We start from the raw sequence: 19,346 nt of genomic DNA, 5'->3' as shown, positions 1-19,346 counted from the left end.
GGTGAAAAGGCCCAGGGAAGTGAGTGAGACGCAGAAGCTGGAGGTGATGGAGCTGGCTACGCAGCGGGCGTGTCACACAAACGAAGGGCTGTGGCCTGATTGGAATTTTATGGGATTTTTTTTTGTTTTTTTATTATTTTTGTGGTTTTTATACAGGCTAGCGTTGTACCCTTTGCTAAAGCTGCTGATTCTGCCACATAAACTAGAACAGAAATTTCTCAGAAATTAAGTCAGTTCCCCTCCTGGTTAATTCACTGTCTGCCTCCCAAACGACACCGGTTTGTAATTTATTGTGTTTGCAACAGACACCCCTGTACAAAGTCTGACGTGCAGCTACACTGTTCTGACTGAGGAATGAAGAAGCCGAGAGTCCATTGAATGTTGGAATTTCCCTGCACAACATGGCCTGGTCTGGAGTTTGGTCCGCAGAGGGCAGCAAGTTAACCATAGAGATCGTCGTCATTGTCTTCGCTGTACACGTTCCCTCCGCTGCCACTGCCTGGGCCTTGGCTCGGGCCAGCGCCACCCTGGTTACCTGACGGGAATCTGCACAGAGCAGAGAAACACCAGTCAAGCTCCGCCCAACGGCCGCCGCCTTCCCCGCCACGCCAGTCCCCGGCTCAGAGACAAATGGAGGAGATTGGGCTCCCCGCTTACATTGCTGAGAAGTGTTTGTTTTTGTTTTTAAACGCAGGCAGAAACAGAGACCTACAGCTCTGGCTTTCCAAGCAAGTCCCACAGCGCTTTACAACGTGCCTGCCCCTGCGGTGGGCCCAGGTGCTGGTTAACAACATGTGGCTTAGACAGGAATTGAGTGACAGACTGCTGGGCGAACGGAGAGTTCCCCAAACACTAGGACACACCTGAAGCAGCTCATCCTTAGGGACCCGCTAACGCCTGCCTCCTGAGTTACCTGAAGCTGCCGAAGCCGCGGCTTTGCTGTAGAGTCTGTGCAAACATCTCGTATTTCCTGATGTCGTTGTCACTGACAGAGCGGCGAGCAAAGCGCATGGCCTCCTCAAAGTGATCCCTGCGGATCTCCGGAACCGGGTCGTCCTCCTCCACCTCCTGCAACGCAGCAGAGACAAAACCACGGCTCACCCTGCACCCAAGCTCCACTGCAAACAGCACTTTGTCTCCAGCCAAGCACCCAAGAGCTCCGCTTTGGTTAATGCTCGATACAGCCAGCGGGAGCGACTGGAAACTGCAGCAGAGAAGTGACCTCACCCCAGGGGAGGGTCCCCAGGGCAGTGGGAGAGCCTAGCCAAGAGCGAAGCACCCACCTGCTGTGAAGGGCACCTCATCTGACCACGTTCAGTGCCCCGCCCCGTGGCTGGGAAACGCCCACCGCCCTGGGGTGCACGGGGAGATCTGCGCCCGCAGCCTGGAGACAGCCATGTCTCGGCTCTCTCTAGCGGCACAGACGCAGCCTCACTCACCATGGCAGAAGGGTTGGTCTGCCTCTCGCGCTCTCGCCGGATCTCGTTCTCAATGGACTCGCGAATGGCCAGTTTGCAGGCACGCTGGCAGATCTCGGTCAGGTCAGCTCCCGAAAAGCCGTTGGTCATCTTCGCCAGGAACTCCAGGTCCACATCCTGTGGGGGAAATCAGGAAGGCCCATTCTTTACATGTTACACTGTCAGCTAATACCAAGGGGTCATGGGCCATCGAGGCAACAGACTGCCCTCCTAGAATTAGCCAGTAGCGGGAAGATCCTACAGCTCAGCTTTGGGCACAGGCAGGCCCACCCTCCCCCCTGTGCCCAACCAGAACCTGGACAGGCAGCACCAGGTGCCTCTGTACTGCTCTCCCCACCAGGAAAGGCAGCTGGACGCAGCATGGCTCCAGGGGTCGGGGCCCTTTGTTCAGATGTCAGTGCTGGGCATCACCTGAAGCAACGTTAGGCTGCATCCAGCAAAGCCCCGAAGTCACAGCGTCAGAACTGCAAAGCCACAGGGGAGCGTGGGAGCCCAGCTCAGCGCCAGAGCACTATGGAAATGCTGCCCTTGGGTAAGGAAGGGCACGGGTCATGTGACTGCCTAGGGACCCATCTGCACCCCGAGAGCAGCAGTGACACCCCTGAGGGCACGGAGAGAAGCAAGGCTTGAGAACCCCATTTGAAGTCCCCCCAAGCTGCTCAGAGCAATACACCATTTCAGTCCTCACCCTCCAGCCAGCCATACCCCACAGGAAAGGTATGCTCTCGATCAGGGAATCCAGCCCTTCGCTCCAGGACAGGGCTGCTCTGTTCGGTTTGCCTCCTTGAGGCAGGCACAGTGGCTCCGTTGCCTACAGCCTGAGCTCAGTGAATGGGCTCCATCAATTAACCTTTGTGGCTCTCGCTCCATTTCCCTCTCCCGTTTTGTGTTCACAAGAGAGAATCTGGTTCTCTTGAACCAGCCTCAGCTCGTCCCCTTCCCAGAATGCACTGGGTCAGGCTTTAGAGGTGTTGGGGGAGGGTGGCAGCCATTAAGGGTGGCTGTATTTTAAGGAGCTGCCACTTACACCCAAGGAGTCACTGGCATTCGGACTCCAAACTCCACCCTCCCTCCCCATCCCCCAACGGCAGGGATTGAAGCTCATGTTGTAACAGCAGCAGTCGCCTCTCTGCCATTCCCCTTGCTCCTTTGGGGTCCATTTTCACCAAACCCCAAGAACACCACAGCCTTGGTCAAAGAGCTCGGGCCTTGCCTTGGCAACGGGGGACTTCCTCAGGTTGGCCTTGAGGATGGCGATTCGTGACTTCTCATCAGGCAGGGGGATATAGATGAGCTGATCCAGGCGGCCAGGACGCAGGATGGCCGGGTCAATGATGTCTGGCCTGTTGGTAGCACCGATGATGAAGACGTTCTTCTTGGTGGACATGCCATCCATCTCTGTCAGAATCTGGTTAATGACACGGTCTGCGGCGCCACCACCATCCCCGATGTTCCCACCTCGAGCCTTTGCGATGGAGTCCAGCTCATCAAAGAAGAGCACGCAGGGCGCGGCTTGGCGGGCCTGCACAAGGCAAACACACACAGTTCCTTTGTGCACTAACAGCAAGTGCCAGGATCACACCAGAATTCACCTGAAGCATCTCCTGGCCTTTGACAGACAAATAAAAGCCCCCTCTCATCATACATGGAGAGGTGCTGGGATGCTGCGGGACCTCAGGGCAGCTTAGACCAGCAGCTCTGGGGCTGTCCCAGATTTACATCACAAACGCTTACGCTCAATGGACTGAGGCGTTTCCCCAAGAACTGGGAGCAACGTGAACTAGCAGAATGTTGGAGACTCCCAGGCCTAGAGAAAAGCTGGGAAGTATTCTGGCTGGACTGGCGCTCTTCCTGCATGAGATTTCACTCCCCTTCCAACTCCCCATTCCCACAGCCAGGCAACATGCTCCGAAAGCAGACTCCCAAGACAAGCATGCAGCTCGGGCACAGGCTCACATTTCCACCGAAGAACGAGACATTGATGAAGGTGGGTGGCCTCCCTAAGCTGGGTGTATTGCTGGACAAGGCTGAGGACCTTGAAAACAGACCCTGACAGACTAACCACCCTTTAGCTACTCTCTGCCTTCTAGAAACCTGCTAATGGAACGTCCCATGTAACAGAGCTCTATGGGGGTGGGGGGTTACCTTTCAACAACCCTGCTTCCCTTCTATTCTGGTCCTTACCCTGCACCCATCGCCAGATATCTGAGCATCTATCTCCCAACAGGCTCAGGCAGCAGCAGGAGCAAGCCTATTACAGCTATGTGACTCACACTATTGGGAAGGGTCATTAGTTTTCTAACATTAGGAACATGGGGTGTGCTCACGACACGAGGAGGCAACACCTGATCACATGACAAAATCACAATAGCGCTGGGGTCAGCAGGCTGCCAGGCTAGCTCAGCACAGGTGATGCTCTGGAGATGGGACCGAACATTAAAACCCTTGTTAGGAAACAAAGCTGCTTACCTTGTCAAAGATCTCACGCACGTTGGCTTCAGACTCGCCAAACCACATGGTGAGAAGCTCTGGCCCCTTGATGGAGATGAAGTTGGCCTGGCATTCGTTGGCAATGGCTTTAGCCAGCAGTGTCTTACCACAGCCAGGTGGCCCATAGAACAGGACCCCTTTGGATGGAGTCATGCCGAATTTGAGGAATTTGTCTGGGTGCTCCACAGGATACTAGAGCAGGGAGAAATCTAGCATCAGCCCTCAGTGAATAATGACCCCGACCAAAGGATCACACCTTGACCCTGCCAGCTGGGAGGCCTGAAGCTCCAAAACTCAAAGGGTTCTGCCTGCTAGATTCTAACGCTGTTTTCAAGCCGATGTCTAATGCCATTCAGCAACAGTAAGAGCCTCTTTATCCCCAGGCCAGGCACTGCCTGGTTAGCAGCAGGGCAAGCTTCCTGCACATTGTGCCTCATCCCCGCCCTGCAGGGACTGCACTGAGAGAGGCCCACTCAGCCAGGGTCTCTCTCCTGAGACAGTGATGTCCACCAGAAACTGGACAGACCCACCAATTCACCAGGGCTAGCCTTTGGTTAACACTAACTTGGGATGGATTAAAACCAGAAAACAAGAGGGGATAAGAGTCTCCAATTTATATTTCATAAAAGGGCGGAGATGGGTCTTCAGCATCTGCCCTGCAGACAGTGGCCTGCAGCCAAAGACAGGGGCACGTCAAGACCGCCCTGATCCTGGCATCTCAGGGCTAACAGAGAAGAGCATTTCCAGCGTCTCTTCGTGGGAAAAACTTCACAATCGTAGAAAGCCCTTGATCAAACATGCCACACTCCCTGACAGCGCAGAACCAGCACCTTCTTTCGGCATTTAGTTTCTCGGATACGAAGGTCTTGGCTACACTGAGACCTCAGCAATTTTCCCACTCTTGGTCTCTGAGCAGCCCAGATGACATAAGATCTCTAGTGCCCATCCACAATAGCATTTCCACCACTAGCACCAAGACAAGATCTGCCGAGACCGCTCAGTGTAGACACAACTCAGAACAAGACCGAACAACGCAACGTTCCCCCCATCATGTGCACAGCCCTCCTGTCTCCCCGTGCACACCACAGTGTTAAAACTGACAGGAAGCAGCATGAAGTTTACAGTCAAGTGTGAGGAAATCAGAATCCATGTGAAAATGTTTGGGAAGAGGTGGCCTGTGGGATTAAGACTGATCAGAACCCCTTTTTCGGTAAACATCTCCATTTGCAGCCCACGCTGGCATCTCTCAGTAGATTTTTTAATTAAGCAATTTAGCCGACAGGAATCGCTCACACCAGCCCTCACCTGCACAAGCTCCTGGAGTTCTCTCTTGACATCTTCTAGACCACCAATATCTTCCCAGGTAACCTGCGGCACCTCCACCACGGTCTCCCGCAGAGCTGAGGGGTTGCTCTGGCTCAGAGCCCACTAGCACCAGGAGAGAAAGGGTGACACATGAATTACATGCTCTATTCACCTGTTCTAAGACAGTAATGAACAGGGAGACAGACTTGTGCCAGCAGCAAACTGAGCATTTCTGCATTACCCTGAAGTCATCCATGGTCACGGCCAGTGAATTCATCACTTCAGCATCTATAGTTTCATCCTCCAGGTCTATGAGATCCATCTTCTTCCTGATGGCCTGAAGAGCAGCTTCGGAGCAAAGAGCAGCCAAGTCAGCACCAACATGGCCGTGGGTCTCATTGGCCACCTGAAAGCAAAGCATCATCCGTGACTTACCAAACACATCACACTGGCAGAATTTGGGCCCCACGTTTCTGCCCAAGAGTGCAGCCAGCAAGATATGCAGTCACCCTGTGGTGAACCTTGATGCTTTGCTGTAAGTTCAGGAGGAGCATACAGCACCCCAGCCGGCAGGCAGGGAGCAGCTACGTTTCATAGGGGATCGGAGCTAGGAGTAATTCAGTAAGGGGGCAAAATGACAGCCCTGGAGATAGGAGTCCTCTATCCACAGGACCGATACTGCAAGCGCACTGCACCACTTCCCGTACGCACTGCCAAACACTCAGATAACTCAGTCTGTGATTCTTGGCTTTTCAGAAGACTGCCAACTCGGGGACTCTGAAGATATGGTAGCACAACACTCCTCCAACTGGCCTAAGAGCAATTTGTGCATATTGGGGAACAAAACCACAACTCTAAAGATAAAATGATGGATCAAAATTAGCTGTTCCCACTAGTTCTCTGAAAACATCTGTTCAATGTGCAGCAGCAGTCAGAATGTTAGGAACCATTAGGAAAAGGTCAGATAATAAGACAAAAATATCATGATGTCACTATATAAACCAATGGTGTGCGACTACGGGGGGGATATGAGAGAGGTCAGTAAAATCATGACTGGTGTAGAGAAAGTGAATAGGGAAGTGTTATTTACTCCTTCACATAACACAAGCACCAGGGGTCACCCAATGAAATTAACAGGTTTAGCAGGTTTAAAACAAACAAAAGGAAGTATTTCTTCACACAACGCACAGTCAACCTGTGGAACTCGTTGCCAGGGGATGTTGGGAAGGCCACAAGTATAAGTGGGTTCAAAGAAGAATCAGATAAGTTCCTGGAGGATAGGTCCATCAACTATTAGACAAGATGGTCAGGGATGCACCCCATGCTCTGGGTGTCCCTAAGCTCAGGTGCTGGGACTGGACGGCAGGGGATGGATCACTCGGTAATTGCCCTGTTCTGTTCATTCCCTCTGAAGCACCTGGCACTGGCCATAGTTGGAAACAGGATACCGGGCTAGATGGACCATTGGTCTGACCCAATGTGACCATTCATACGTTCTTATGCAGCCACGCCACTTTCGCAAGGCAGTGACTTTTCGTCACAAGCCGGCTGGGTAGAATTAAGGCCAAAGATTCCCTGCTTCTCCAGTTTCCTGCCCTATCAATCCCATGAATAAATTACATCACCGTAACTGCAACAATTCATCCATCACGTAACTCCTTAATGAGAACACCGATGTGCGGGTACAACAGAGGCTTTCCCAGAAAGCATGCTACCAACCTGCTCCAGATCAACATCGTCAGCCAGTTTCATATTCTTTGTGTGGATCTGCAGAATCTCCAGGCGGCCGGTGGCATCAGGGATACCGATATCTACCTCTCTGTCAAAGCGACCTGGGGAGCACAAAACACACACCTAGCTGCCGAATTCTCTGGAAGTGGGTAAGCTCTGATTACAGCATTCCCCTGCCCGTGGTCCCACTGAAAAGCAAAGTGAGGACTGTCCACGTGTTCCAGGAGGTGCCAGTACTTTGAACTACAGTGATGGATGCTTTAAAAAACCCAAGAGAGATCGGGGAGTGAGGGAGAGATTCAGCCAGTCAGGGCAAGTGAGAGCAGTGGTTTGATTAGAAGTCAGGATTGCTAAATGTTGAGGAGCATTGCTTGGTTCAGTCATTTTTCTAGAGTGATTTACGCTTCGGTGAAGGTAAGTCTCCCCCTCACCAGCACTGCTCTGTTTCTGACAGAAGCAGCACCACAGATACGTGGATTCCAAGGCCAGGAGGGCCCATTGCAATCATCTAGTCTGGCCCCCTGTAAGACACAGGCCAGAGACCCGCCCCACAGTAATTCCTAGAACTTTTAGAAAAACTTCCCATCTTTTTTTAAAATGGGCAGCGCTGGAGACTCCACCACAACCCTGGGTAAGTTGTTCCAATGGTTAATTACCGTATATACTTGTTCATAAGCCGAATATTTTTGGTAAAAAAGTGTTGCATCAAAGAGCGGGGGTCAGCTTATAAACGAGTCTACAACAAAATTTGATGATTTTAAACTCTATGGAATCATTGAATTGAATATCTAATACAGGGATCGGCAACCTTTGGCACGCGGCCCGCCAGGGTAAGCAGCCTGGTGGGCCGGTTTGTTTACCTGACGCGTCTGCAGGTTCAGCCAATTGCAGCTCCCACTGGCCGCGGTTTGCCGCTCCAGGCCAATGGGGGCAGCAGGAAGCGGCGGCCAGCACATCCCTCGGCTCCCTGTGGCTGGGAACGGCAAACCGCTGCCAATGGGAGCTGCAGGACGCGCCACTTCCCGCAGCTCCCATTGGCTGGGAACAGCAAACCGCGGCCACAGGGAGCTGAGGGGCTCCGTGCCTGCAGACGCTCCAAGTAAACAAAACATCCCGACTCGCCAGCGGCTTACCCTGATGGGCCGGGAACCAAAGTTTTCCAACCCCTGAAACTTATGAAAGGATCATACAGTTTTTGCTATTTTTACCTATCCATTTTGGGGGGTCGGCTTATAAACAAACGGGTAATGAACGAGTATATACGGTACTCTCACCCTTATTTCCAGTCTGAATTTGTCTGACTTCCACTCACTGGATCACATTAAACCTTCCCAGCTAGATTGCAGAGCCCTTTATTAATTATGTGTTCCCCATTAGATACTTATAGATTGTAATCAAATCACCCCGTCACCTTCTCTTTGTTAAGCTCAATCGACTGGACTCTGAGTCTATCACTCTGAGGCAGGTTTTCTAAGTCTTTAATCATTCTCCTGGCTCTTCTCTGAACCCTCTGCAATTTATCGACATCCTGCTTGAACTGTGGGCACCAGAACAGGACACAGGATTCCAGCAGCGGTTGCGCCAGTGCCAGATAGAGATGGTAAAATAACCGCTCGGCTCCTACTCCAGATTCCCCTGTACGCATCCCAGGATCGCATTTGCTCTTTTGGCCAGTCACATTGGGAGCCCATGTTCAGCTGATTATCCACCATCCCCCCCAAATCTTTTCCAGAGTCACTGCTTCCCAGGAGAGAAGTCACGCATCCCATAAATCTGGCCTACATTCTTTGTTTCCAGATGAATACATTTAGCTGCATTAAAACAGATATTGTTTGCTTACACCCAGTTTACCAGCATGGCTCCTTTTTCATTTCTACCCATGCATGCACAGCACAGGTAGGGACTGTTCAAATATTTAGAGGCAGATTTAAATCTCTCTCATGACTTTCTAGAATGCCTATCACTGTAGCATCTAAGCTATGTATGAAGGGTGTTACAGTGCTGACCATGAAAGAGCCCCGATCCCTGGCTGCCACTACTGCAATAAAAATTAATAGTCACATGCAAAAATGTAAACATGCCACAACTGCACAGTGTCACCATAACTGTGCACTCAGATGGCTAGTTGTGCATTTAGCTGGCCATTTGCCCAGGCAAGTTCCACCAATCTGCAGCTGCAGCAACTGCTCGTGCAAATTGGACATTCATTCTTGGCACAAAGTTTTGAAAATTCACTGGACATGTCTCAACACTTAAATTTAAGGTAGGACAATTTGGGGCTTACAACAAGTTAAGGGACGAAGCTGTCTGAAGTGACCAGCTAGAAGAGGTGGTCTTTAAAGCACCCTCAAGGTTTCCAGTCGAGTTTTGTTTAATAGTAAATGGCCACTTCAGACAGGGGCTTGCCTTAGCGCAGGAGTGACCATCATTATAGCATTTTGCAATTTCTGCTGTTTTTAACCCTGCGGCACAGCGTGCGATACCAACTGGTGGAAGCCAGAAATGAGTTTCCTGTGAGCTCTGAAGATATGAGTCAGCAAGTTGTTAATCAGACCTACAAAGTTATCGGGCACATGCTAATGTCTAATCAATCATTTCACAGCCCTAACCGAGGAACACTCAAGTGCCACCTGTAACAAAGCACTGGATGCACCAACAAAAAGGCAGCAAAGCTCAGTTACCGAATCGCCTGAGTGCAGGGTCAATGCTGTTAGGTCTGTTGGTAGCTGCCATAACAATCACATGTGCTCTCTGCTTCAGGCCATCCATAAGAGTCAGCAGCTGAGACACTATGCGACGTTCCACCTCTCCATGCGTCTACAGAGAGAGAAAACAGCAGATCAGCAAGAGACCCCACAGAAGCAGGTCGGCAACGTTAGTGAAATCCTCAAGCTCTAAGGAAACCTACTGTTCTGTGCCAGCCCCAGTCTTTGGATTCTTCCCAATTCAGACTGAAACTGAAGCACTAGGCTAGCGTGATGCATCTACGCTGCTTCTGCACTACACTCAAGTCCTGGTGCTAAAACTGCCCATGGGAATGCCGGAGCAGGGCTCCTTGTTTACCTTCTCTCTCTTTGGAGCAATGGCATCCAGTTCATCAATGAAGATGATGGCAGGCGCATTTTTTTCAGCTTCCTCAAAAGCTTTCCTGAGATTGCTCTCAGACTCACCAGCCAGCTTGCTCATGATCTCAGGACCTGGAAAACAGCAGCAAGATGACAGGGTTTGGGGAAGCAACAAGTAACCAACAGGACCTGTGACTGAGGTGCTCATTACTCAGAGCAAAAACGTTACATTTCTACCTGCAAAGGAATGTGTACTTTGAAACAGACCCGGGAACTGTCAGGGCTGGGATTACTCGCCTTTAACACCAGCCTAGAGACAGGGCCGGCTCAGACTTTTTTGCCGCCCCAAGCGGCGAAGGGAAAAAAAAAAAAAAATGCCGCTTCATTCCTCAGTGGCAATTCGGCGGCGGATCCTTCCCTCCGAGAGGGACTGAGGGACCCGCCGCCGAAGACCCAGATGTGCCGCCTCTTCCCACTGGCCGCCCCAAGCACCTGCTTCGTTCGCTGGTGCCTGGAGCCGGCCCTGCCTAGAGTCTCCAAACCAGCTAACTACAGTCATAGTTGGAATAACTGAGCCATCTTTTATCTTCGCTTCTACTCAACCTAGTTCTCTCTTGAGGACTCCTCATATCACGGCAAATTGCTGGGGTCAGTTCTGACCTGAAAGAGACGCAACCAAATTACATGGTAAAGAATGTAGGGAAAGAGTCAAATACTACAGTTGCCTTTTGTTTGTGTGGTTTGCAGTGCACAGATAATACAAGCCAGCTTTCCAGACTAGCTCCTCTGCAGACAGTCTGAAGAGACTTCAGCAGGGACAGACCTTGTGTAAGCATGTGAATTCCAGAAGGAAGAAAAGTACTCCCCTGAGGAGGGCAAGGAGGGGCTAAGAGATCTCCTACAACCGGAAAACAATGACAAGTGTTACTGACTCACTCTATTAAGTTTCTTTTCTATTGCACCCACCTCTGTGGCAATGGAACCCCAGGACTGAATGTTCTTTACAGTATCTGAGGGGAACGGACAGCCATGATCGAGCCAGTACTCACATAGGCTTCCCCATGCAGCTCTGTGGCTGCACCCAGATCCTGCCCTACGGCAGTCTGGGGACTCCCATTCAAAGACTAGGCCATTACCTACTATGCAGTTATTCTGGGATGCAATGGGAGCTCAAGCCTCTAGAGGAAGAGCTAGTGCATTACCCACAATGTCCTCCAGCCCCTGCAGCCTGGGGTCACTCTAAAGATACTGAGCTTGCCAACTGCAGACACTGGTCACTCTTACACTGCACCGTCCATTTGCTGCTTTCACCCTCCCAGGACAGAGTTCGATGCAATCTGACCAAAATCGAAAGAAAAAGCAATTCCTAAGCACGTATCCTCAGTCCCCGAGTGCGGCACAAGGCCGAGCAAACATAAAAACGTGATAGTAACCTGGCCATTGCTGGCTAGATCAGATACTCCCCAGGTCACTCTGACCCAGCCCTTTGGGGATCCCATGAAGGGGTTAATAAGGAGTTTTGACTCTTTTGTTAGATTGTAAGACTCACATTACAGCCCTTGGGAAAGTTCCTTCCAGCTGATATGAAGTGAAGCAAGAACAGCTCTGCTCCTTCACTGGTAGGGAGCTCCCCATACCATGAATGACCATAGAGGGCTCCACTCCAGGCCAGCTAGGTAGCATTACCCGTTCATGAATGAAATATGCTGGCAGAGGCTGTCGCTCTCTGCTGATGTATTTTCTAGCCAGATGTGTCAACCCGCAACCTCCACACTCCCTACCAGCCCCTCAGCAGATGAAAGAATCGATGTCCTAGATCTGAACACACCTTTACACCTCTTCTTGTCCATGAGGAGACTGTAGTTTACTCCACGCTGACACTAGAGGGGTTTCTCAAGGATGGGCTCCAAATGGCCCAGAGGCAGGCTTGAAACAGGTCAGGAAAGACTTAAAAACGAGGTGGCTCCGCTCAGCTGAGGGTATTTTACAAATAGCATTGATGCCTTCTGTCCCCCTGAGCTGGATGCACAGTTCAAACGAGTGCTTAAAGTAGATTTGGTGCAGAAGGAATTCATGCAACTTACCATTGATCAGGAAGAAGAAAGCTCCGGTTTCGTTAGCCACGGCACGTGCAATCAGGGTCTTACCGGTACCAGGAGGGCCATACAGCAGGATTCCACGGGGAGGCTGAGGACAAGGAGCAGGGCCTTTGTTAGTACGTTAATTTTAAATGTCTACGTAGATTCCTAATGAACCTGAAGAGAATCTGAAGAGTGCATTCACTCCAAAGCTCTGATGCAAGTTCAGGCAGCAACAATCAGTCTTATCAACACTGTTAACGCCTTTCTGCAGTACACAGAAACGAGAACTATCCAATAGGTGGCAGGGCTGTTCCAAAGCAAGGCTCTGCTCTTCACATCACTGTCTCTCCAGGGACAAGCACTGTGCAATAGACCACGGCTTCTAGCTTTTCACTCCGCACCCACCAGTGGTGGCCTGAACACCTAAGGTAGCTTCCTAGGCCAGCAATGGGACTCAGGTGGTCAGCAAGGAAGGTCACAGGTTACTTCCCCCCCAGCACCAAGCACACTCCCAAATTCTTGCTGGACCAAGAAGGAAGATCCCAGCAGAGCTTCAAACACTGGGCTAGGCTGATCATTCATTTGGCACTTGCAGACCCTTACCTTCACACCTATGGCCTTGAAAAGCGCAGGGTGTCTGAGCGGAAGCTCCACCATCTCCTTGATCTGGGCCAGCTGCTTCCGGCAGCCTCCAATGTCATCATAGCCCACTTCATTCAGGGACTCTTCCTCATCCTGCCAACAGGGAAAGTCATTAGTGCACAAGGGAAACAAGAGACTTAGTTCAACACTCTCCTCAGCCAAGCAGGACCTGGGAGACCTCAGGTGCTGGAGAAAGCAGTGGGGTCCCCACAAGACTTGTAAGTTTCTTTTCCTCCAACTGGATTACGGAAGGGCACAGGCCACTGTCCGTAGCTCAAAACGGGGAACCAGTTCTAATGGATTTGCCTGTGGCCTTGGGCTGGTCACACCGTCTCAGCGTTAATCTCCTCAGATGTAAAACGGTGAGATGCTGAGAGGGGCAATGTTCGTAACTCCCTCTAGAGAACAAAAAGGATATGTCACTGCTAAGTAGTATTCATCTTAAGCTATAATCATGGCGTGACCACAAACCTAGCTTCTTGAGTAAGCTACCTAACTGTGCAGTGGAGACCATTGACCAATAGCCTGTGATGTGGCTACACAGAACCAGCTGAGGAGCTCCAGCAAATTTAGAAGTGAAATTTGAATGTTTTTAAAATACCTCCCGCCACCCAGCAGCTGCTAGGGAGCAGGGATGCTGCCAGGGTCTCTCGTCCCTTTCAATGTCCTTCCCGGAATTAGATCCATATGCGAGTACTTTGCCTCCTACCACATACAATACATTTCAGGCTTGTGAGGGAGTTGGTTCGCACCAAGCAACAGACTATGATGCTAGCCCCAAAGACTATTCTAGCTCTTATACCACGTCCATCACTGTGGTATCCAAGTGCCTTGGTATCACCGCACCTGATGTGTCACTACACGAAGAGCTTATCACCAACTAGCAAACCTGGACTATTTACAGTAAGTTCCTACATGACATCAAGGACCATTTATGGGAGTGTCTCCTCTCATGGCACAGTTCAGAGCTGAGCGGCTCTGGCACAAGCTAAAGGCCTGGCTGAAGATCCACAGTTTATTGGCTGAGTGAAGTGACAACCAACACTCAGTTCAACGGCACTTCTCTGTCTGACACTTGAAGAACGTGTCCAATCTCAGGAACGTTCTAGGCACCAGTGGGAAGAACCTTACTGCTTGCGGTGACAGTCAGAAAAGCAGCATCAAATGGGTACTGTCAAGGGGAAGCGGATATGAAACTGACCAAACAAAGCACAAGGGCTTAGACAAGTTAATCAAATGTAGGTTTAGTGGCAGTTTCTTGTAAAAAAGCTCTACGTTCAGGAATGAAGGCTGTGTTCTTGCCCCTCCCACCATCTGCCAGCTGGGTCTGCATAAGCAAGGAAGCATGCAACCCTCTAGTATTGCTAACCTAGAGATGAATTAGACAGGGGAGCCCAGCGTCAGGGATTAGCTATAATTTAAGGAATTAGGCAGATACATTTCAGTCAAGGCACTCAAAGCACCTTGGCTAACAGGCAGTCACACCGCATGAGAGGCTCTTATTTTAGGACTGACTCACGCACAGGATGGAAGGTAAAGACACCGAACTCTGCAGAAAGTTCAAAGCCAGCTCTAGCTAATACGATCAGTGTAACATTCAAACCCCACAATGTTAGTGGCAGGATTTCAGGTCTCGTGGCTGTTCAGACACCTGTACTCAGCGGTAGTTATTTACAGTAATGGGAATGGTTTCCAGCAGATAGCTAGGTGAGTGGCTGCAAACACGATCAGCTGTAGGGGCTCACACTCTAGATTCTCCTACATGAGACTTCAAAAGGCACCTGCGCCTAATGAATGGAAGGGCCCATATGCCCAGTACCTTCAGTGCTTCCTACCCTAAATGCAGAATGGCCAAGACTTTCAAGAGGAACTAGTGCTTTGAAGTGTCTCCAATTTTGGATGCCCAACCCGAGACACCTGATTTACAGGAAGTGCCCTCCAAAAACCAGCCCCCTTTAGGTATCCCAGATTGGGCACAAAAAAAATCACTAGATACTTTTGGAAGTCTTTTCTAATGTCCACATTCACTCCTTTCCCTGACAGGAAAAGAGTTGAGTTTGGTCAGCCACATCATATACATTATCTGCTACAGACCATAGGAACTGCAGGAGCAGAACACAAGGTGGGTGAGGTAACCTCTTTGATTGGACCAGCTTCTGTTGGTAAATGAGACAAGCTTTTGAGCTACACAGAGATCATCATCAGGTCTGGGAAAGAGACTCAAGCCTGGTCTACACTGGGAAGTTAAGTAGGAATAACTGCATGAAAAATCCACACCCCTAAGCAACGCAATTAAACCAACCTAACCCCTGGTGTAGACAGTGCTAGGTCGACAGGACAATTCTCTCGTCAACCTAGCTACTGCCTCTCGGGGACATGGATTACCTACGCTGACACGCGAACCCCTCCCGTTGGCATAGGTGGTGTCTGCACTGAAGTGTGCAGCATTTTAAGCGTAGACAAGCCCAAAGAGTATCACAGCTAAATAAAGGTCGAACTAATTGTTTAGCATAAGTAATTAATGTATGTTGCAAGAGACCATTCAAGGTGAAGTGGTCTGTTAACACCTCTGCAGTCATAGGACAAAACAAGAGGGTTAGTGGGTTACAGATTGTTGTCTTAAGCCAGAAATCCAGTGTCTATTAAATCCATGATTTGTAGTGTCTAGCAAAGTTATGAATGTAAGCTTCCAGCGCACAGACCATTGTCCGACAGTGGTTAATATTAGATGCTCCAAAGGGAAGTGTGAAATCTGCCCAGCAAGCCTAAAAGCCGGAGACAGACAGAAACCCCCCAGAAATAGATTCTCTTCTGCAAAAAGGATACTGTGGGAGAAACCAGGTGCTGGGCTCAGCTTACCTCTCGTTTGATGGGCTCCCCTTCACAATGGATCACTGTATCTGGAGCCACTATACAGTAAGGGCTTGGGTCTGTCTCCACCACTTTGAACTCCACAGCACGCATCCCTCCACGCACAAGGAAGATGTCACCTGGAAGAACCATCACATTTCAATGACCTGCAGTTCCCAGAGCACGTACAATGTCAGAGTCCTCATGCTACCAAAGAGGCCCAATGGGGCAGACTGCATGTACTTGGTAATGAAAAGAGGTGCCAGTAGCTGCCATTTACCAATGCTGTCTGTGTTAATTCCAAACGCAGCATGCACTGTGTCAGCGTGCCAAACCGCCCCTCTTGTGGTTAACGTTTCCAAAGCTTTGATCAGGAATAAGGGCAACAGCTGTGAGGAGAGAAGAGTTCTCCACTCAGAAGACAGTGAAATAACCTGCACAGGTAAGTTCTGGGCTATGGAGCAGCCAATGCCTTCCTGGGAGAGGCTTGACCAATACCACACAAGTCAGGGTGCAAACGGCATCATGCTTGCTCTCAAAGTGAGTGATTACAGATCCCCAATACAGGCCGCCTGGCCTTCCCACAGTATAGCACCCCCTTCCTCTCGGATCTGCAATTCCTGTGCCACTGCAGATCTGAGAGGAAGGGGGTGCTATACTGGGAATCAGATCCAGAAAGAAAGTCAGCCAAACTGACTGGCTAGTAGTGGGATGAGAGAAAGCCCAACTCCAAAACTACAATGCAGTGGCCAGAAGAAACCAATTCAATGCGCCCCATCCTCAATGCACAGTAACTAAATTCCTTCTGGCTGTCAGTTACACTTGGAGAGGAAGAGGGGAGGAAAGGAAGGTCACTCCAACCAAGGCTCCCTCTAATTTTTTTCCCCTGCAAGCAAAACAAGTGGCTGCCAGAGTTCAAGTTTCAAACCTGGGAGTGCAGCCTACCCACTCATCTCCTCCTGTCTCTCCTCTCCCTTTCCCTTCCTCTCCGCATCTTCACTCCATGGGAGTTTGAGAGAAAGTATGGTACCTAGACGGCCTTCCCCTCCCACCACCAAGCTGTCAGCACTGGCCAGGGGAGGGGGGAACTCTTCACCAGCAGCACCAGAAGCAGCCAGGGGAAGTGGGAAGCTCTGGATCCCAGAGCAGGACAATTCCCCATACAAAAGGCACTTAGCTCTGTGCAGTGCCTACCACAGGGGTGAAAACTTGACTGGCCAGATACCTTAGTTTGACATACTCCCTTCTCTGATCCCTTGGCTTGATTAGAAGATGAGAAGGGACCACTGGGATCATCTAGTCCGGCGGGTCTCAAACTTCATTGCACTATGACCCCCTGCTGACAACAAAACTTGCTACACGACCCCAGGAGCCAGGACTGAAGCCTGAGCCTGCCCGACCTGCTGCCCCGGGCGGAGGAGGGGAAAAGCCCAAGCCCCAGCCCCACTACCCTGGATGGGGGGAGGGGGGCAAAGCCCAAGGGCTTCAGACCCAGGTGTGGGGGACTGTAACTTGAGCCCTGCCACCCAGGGCTGAAGACCTCGGGCTTCGGCCTTGGGCAGTGGGGAAGGGAGGAGGGTGTGGCTGGGTTTCGGCTTTGGCCCTGGGTCACAGTAAGTCTAACGCCAGCCCTGGCGACCCCATTTGGGGTCCCGAGCCACAGTTTGAGAACTGCTGATCTAGTCTGACCTCCTTTATAACATCAGCCTTAAGACTTCCCTGAATTAATTCATGTTTGGGCTAAAGCAGAGCTTTTAGAAAAACTAGCAATTTTTAAATCAAGATTGGATGTGGTGGAGAATCCACCACAACCCTTGGTCAGTTGTTCCAATGGTTAATTACCCTCACTGTTAAACATGTGTACCTTATTTCTAGTCTGAATTTGTTTGACTTCAACCTCCAGCCATTGGCTCTTGTTCTGCCTTTGTCCGCTAGACTGAAGAGCCATCTATTATCAAGTTTCTGTTCCCCAGGAAGGTACTTCCCTGTTTATCCATCCCAGGTTCACATTAACCCTTTTGACCAGTGTTGCACTAGGAGTTGATGTTCAGCTGATTATCCACCAGAAACTCCAGTTCTTTTGCACAACTACTGCTTTCCAGGAAAGAGTCCCCCATCCTGCAAGTCTGGCCTGTGTTCTTTGTTCTTCGACATACAACTTCAGATTTGGTCATACGGAAACGCTTACTGTTTGCTAATGCCCAGCTTCCCAAGAGATCCAGATCACTCTGTAGCACTGACCTGCCCTCTTCATTATTTACTACTCTCCCAACCAGTGTGTCATCTGCAAACTTTATCAGTGATCACTTTATGTTTTTTTATCAATGACCTGGGAGAAGTGTTAAATAGTGTGCAGCCAAGAACCAGTTGCTGCGGGACCCACTACAAACACACCAAGTCAACAATTACGATCCCCTATTTACAATTACATTGAGACCTGTCAGTTAACCAGTTTTTAATCCATTTAGTGTGTACCATGTTGATTTGATATCATTCTAGTTTCTTAATCAAAATGTCGTGAAGTACAAAATCAAAGAAGCCTAACAATATTGTGTCAAGACCATTACCTTTATCAAAACACCCTGTAATCCCATTAAAAAAAAAAAAAAAAAAAAGTTAGTCTAACAAGATTCTCCCCAGCCTCACCCCAGCCTTTTATGATCCTCTCTTGCACGTGCACCAAAAGCAATTGTAGAGCCACACAAACCCTGTGACTAGAGGACCATTATGCTGCTCTGCGCCAGCCAGCAGCTGGCAACTTACTTGCTCCTCAGTGGTGGAAGTGAGACCAGGCACGGTAGGACTGGAGGTACATCTACACTGCAAACAACAACCCACAGCTGGAACATGCCAGCTGACTCGGGCACCCAGGGCTCGGACTGCATGGCTGTTTCATTGCAGTATTGACGTTCGAGCTCAGGCTGCAGCCCACCTCGCAGGGGCCTTCAGCCCGACCCCAGACGTTCACACTGCAATTAAACCGCGCCTTAGCCTGAGCCAGCTGGCATGGGCCAGCCATGAGTGTCTAATTGCAGTGTAGACATACTCTTAGTCACAAAAACACCAGTCAGACTCAAGCTACCCTAATGCCATGTACAGATCCAGGCAAGTTTCTGGAGCTCTTCTCCTTATGGTCAGTCTCCTTACAAAGTGTGTCACAATCTTTCATCTTTCCCCCTGATTTTAGGGGTAGGTGTCATTACCTTTTCTGATTGGTCTATATGCTTCCAGGAAGTATGGTTTGAGGTAGACCTCAAACAGGTTCCCTGTGATCCCTTCCACTGTGTCATCAATCGGTAACACATGTATGCGTTTGCCATACTTCACATCTGGGCAGGGCTGGATGCTGAAACACAAGCAGATTCCAGTAAACTACAACGCATTTCATTCTTATACACAGGGCCTGGAAAGGCAGGCACAAAATACAGGGACTCCCAATGCCAGGAGGAAAACCCCAGGATGCATCCACCCTGCTCTAGGAGTATGTGAAGAGCTCCCCGGACACCCAGACTAGGGCTTGTCCTTCACTCTGCTCATTTTCCTCTGTTCCTCTCCATTCTTCCCACCATGACTGCTGGAAAAGAGAGCTGCTTCCCAAACCTGGTTCTTTCAGAGCCTCCTTCCCAAGCAGCAGAGTGAAGTGGACAAGTATCCAGCCACCACCCCAGTTATTACCTAGTGCATTCTTGTAAGGCCTAAAGCCT

At 50.2% G+C, this 19,346-nt stretch overlaps 1 protein-coding gene across 1 annotated transcript in view; it reads right to left on the bottom strand.

Annotated features, from left to right (window-relative positions):
- Nucleotides 1–249: 249 nt before the first annotated feature.
- VCP (valosin containing protein) overlaps nt 250–19,346 on the bottom strand; it is a 32,673-nt gene continuing 13,576 nt past the window's right edge. Inside the window, exons 4-17 of the mRNA XM_065407002.1 lie at nt 18,846–18,988; nt 15,652–15,782; nt 12,754–12,885; nt 12,154–12,256; nt 10,068–10,201; nt 9,686–9,821; nt 6,993–7,105; nt 5,515–5,679; nt 5,274–5,396; nt 3,948–4,160; nt 2,692–3,000; nt 1,440–1,595; nt 914–1,068; nt 250–546 (exon numbers count right to left, since the gene is read on the bottom strand). Of these exons, the coding sequence (XP_065263074.1) occupies nt 441–546; nt 914–1,068; nt 1,440–1,595; nt 2,692–3,000; nt 3,948–4,160; nt 5,274–5,396; nt 5,515–5,679; nt 6,993–7,105; nt 9,686–9,821; nt 10,068–10,201; nt 12,154–12,256; nt 12,754–12,885; nt 15,652–15,782; nt 18,846–18,988 (2,119 nt within the window). The 3' untranslated portion in view covers nt 250–440. The remainder of the gene's footprint in view (nt 547–913; nt 1,069–1,439; nt 1,596–2,691; nt 3,001–3,947; nt 4,161–5,273; nt 5,397–5,514; nt 5,680–6,992; nt 7,106–9,685; nt 9,822–10,067; nt 10,202–12,153; nt 12,257–12,753; nt 12,886–15,651; nt 15,783–18,845; nt 18,989–19,346) is intronic.

Source organism: Emys orbicularis, chromosome 6, assembly GCF_028017835.1.
Source record: "Emys orbicularis isolate rEmyOrb1 chromosome 6, rEmyOrb1.hap1, whole genome shotgun sequence".
In the NCBI taxonomy this organism is placed as follows: Eukaryota; Metazoa; Chordata; order Testudines; family Emydidae; genus Emys; species Emys orbicularis.
The sequence above is the reverse complement of the archived record's forward strand: the minus strand, read 5'-3'. Positions and strand labels throughout refer to the sequence as shown.